Genomic DNA, 2,059 nt, shown 5'->3' with positions numbered 1-2,059 from the left:
TTTTTTTTAATTTATTATTATTATTATTTTTTAAGATTTTGTTTGTCAGAGAGAGAATGCACAGGCAGGGGGAAGAGCAGTCTCCCCACTGAGCGAGGAGCCCAACGCAGGGACTCGATCCCAGGACCCTGGGATCATGACCTGAGCTGAAGGCACATGCTTAACCGACTGAGCCACCCAGGTGCCCACTTTAGGGGCTTCTGAAATCACCCTGAATCTTGCTCCACACCCTGCTATCCCACCAGGAAAACATCCAGGACAGCTCCAAGATGAATACAAAGGACAGGTTTGTAGAGGATTGCCATCCCTAACCGTTGGTGGCATCTCCTAGAATCATGACCCTACCAGCTGGAGGAGGTGTTAGTGCTCTCCAAGTTAATTTACTTCATTTAGGAACAGAAAACAGGTCCAGATGGGTAATTTGGTTTGGGTCGCTTTTCCCAAGTGGCTACTAAGTTGTAGGAGGTTCTTGCTCTCATTAGCTCCATTTCCGTACACCTGGTAATTTCCTGTTTTAGTCAATGCTGAAGATACAGCCAGCCAATCCCTGGTGATGTGGTTTTAGAGCCCATGACTCCTGCTTCTAATTATTCTGTAGAAAATGCTAAAGAAAGCAGCACAGGTGGTTTTCTCAGCAGGTTCTTCTAGAGTTGAATGTTCAGTTTCGGGTGTCGCTGAGTTAAGCTTCACCCAACTTTAGAACTTCCACAACTCACACTCCGAAACCTCAGTGTTAGGGACATGTAATATTTTAGACAACCATGATAATTTTGCTTAAAAACTGAACTTTAGGGGGTCTCCGCCGCGTCTCGGACATCTGGAAGCAGGGCCGCTCCGCCAGGAACCATGCCGCGTGGAAGCCGGAGCCGCACCTCCCGCATGGCCCCTCCGGCCAGCCGGGCTCCTCAGATGAGAGCTGCACCGAGACCAGCGCCTGCAGCTCAGCCGCCAGCAGCGGCTCCCCCATCTGCTGTTGGCTCACCTGCGGCTGCACCCCGGCAACCCGGTCTCATGGCCCAAATGGCATCCACTGCAGCAGGCGTGGCTGTGGGCTCTGCTGTTGGGCACACGATAGGTCACGCCATCACTGGGGGCTTCGGTGGAGGAAGTAGTGCTGAGCCTTCAAGGCCTGACATCACTTACCAGGAGCCTCAGGGAGCCCAGCCAGTGTACCAGCAGCCACAGCAGCAGTTTGGCCCTTGCCACTATGAGATGAAACAGTTTCTGGAGTGCGCCCAGAACCAGGGTGACCTTAAGCTTTGTGAAGGTTTCAGCGAGGTGCTGAAACAGTGCAGATTTGCAAATGGATTAGCCTAATCAAGAAGTTCAAATTGAAGACACGGAAAATCATCTCTCATGACCAAGTTAATTTAGCATAAAAATATATAATTAACAGTGAATATATAAAGTATAAAATCACCAGTTAAGCCTTTCCATCTTTAATTACAGCTTTCTTCAGAATTGAGATGAAAAGCATGTTCTTACTGAATAGAAGTTCATTGAGATGGTTTGAGTTTGGGGCTGCAAGGATGTTTGTGTGCCTCCTTAAATCACCTTTTGTGATGTTCTCATTTGTGAACTAATTAATAGAATAAAGTGATTTTCTCTCAAAAAAAAAAAAACTGAACTTTACCTTTGGGTCCATCTGAAGGTATCAGTTAGTATTAATTAGCAATGCTATTGTATTTTATTTATTTTGTTTTATTTTATTTTTAAAGTTTTTATGTATTCATTCATTTAAGTAATCTCTACACACAACATAGAGCTCAAACTCATGACCCTGAGATCAAGGGACCCATGTTCTTTGGACTGAGTCACCTGGGTGCCCCCCGCTTTTTAAAGAGTGGTCCCTGGTAATTTCAAAAGAAAAAAGAAAAAGAAATGCTGTGCTGCTGCCTACCCACCTCCCCCGTCCCCACCCAGTCATGCAAGGAGCCTTCCAACTCAGAGTGGGCTATGAGAAGCAAGGCCAAATGTCCAGGTGAGGACAGAGACATTCCAGTAAGTGACCAAAGGGCCTTGGGCACGGGGATGCTTCCTTCTCAGCATTCAGTGCTAC

At 46.8% G+C, this 2,059-nt stretch overlaps 1 protein-coding gene across 1 annotated transcript; it reads left to right on the top strand.

The window, feature by feature from the left end:
- The first annotated feature begins 782 nt into the window (after nucleotides 1-782).
- On the top strand, nucleotides 783-1,622 carry LOC116588238 (coiled-coil-helix-coiled-coil-helix domain-containing protein 2-like). The gene has a single exon (XM_032339074.1). The coding sequence runs from the start codon at nucleotides 847-849 to the stop codon at nucleotides 1,315-1,317; it is 471 nt and encodes a 156-aa protein (XP_032194965.1). The 5' UTR covers nucleotides 783-846; the 3' UTR covers nucleotides 1,318-1,622.
- Nucleotides 1,623-2,059: the final 437 nt, after the last annotated feature.

Source organism: Mustela erminea, chromosome 4 (assembly GCF_009829155.1).
Source record: "Mustela erminea isolate mMusErm1 chromosome 4, mMusErm1.Pri, whole genome shotgun sequence".
NCBI lineage: Eukaryota > Metazoa > Chordata > Mammalia > Carnivora > Mustelidae > Mustela > Mustela erminea.
This window is presented reverse-complemented; position numbering and strand designations above follow the sequence as displayed.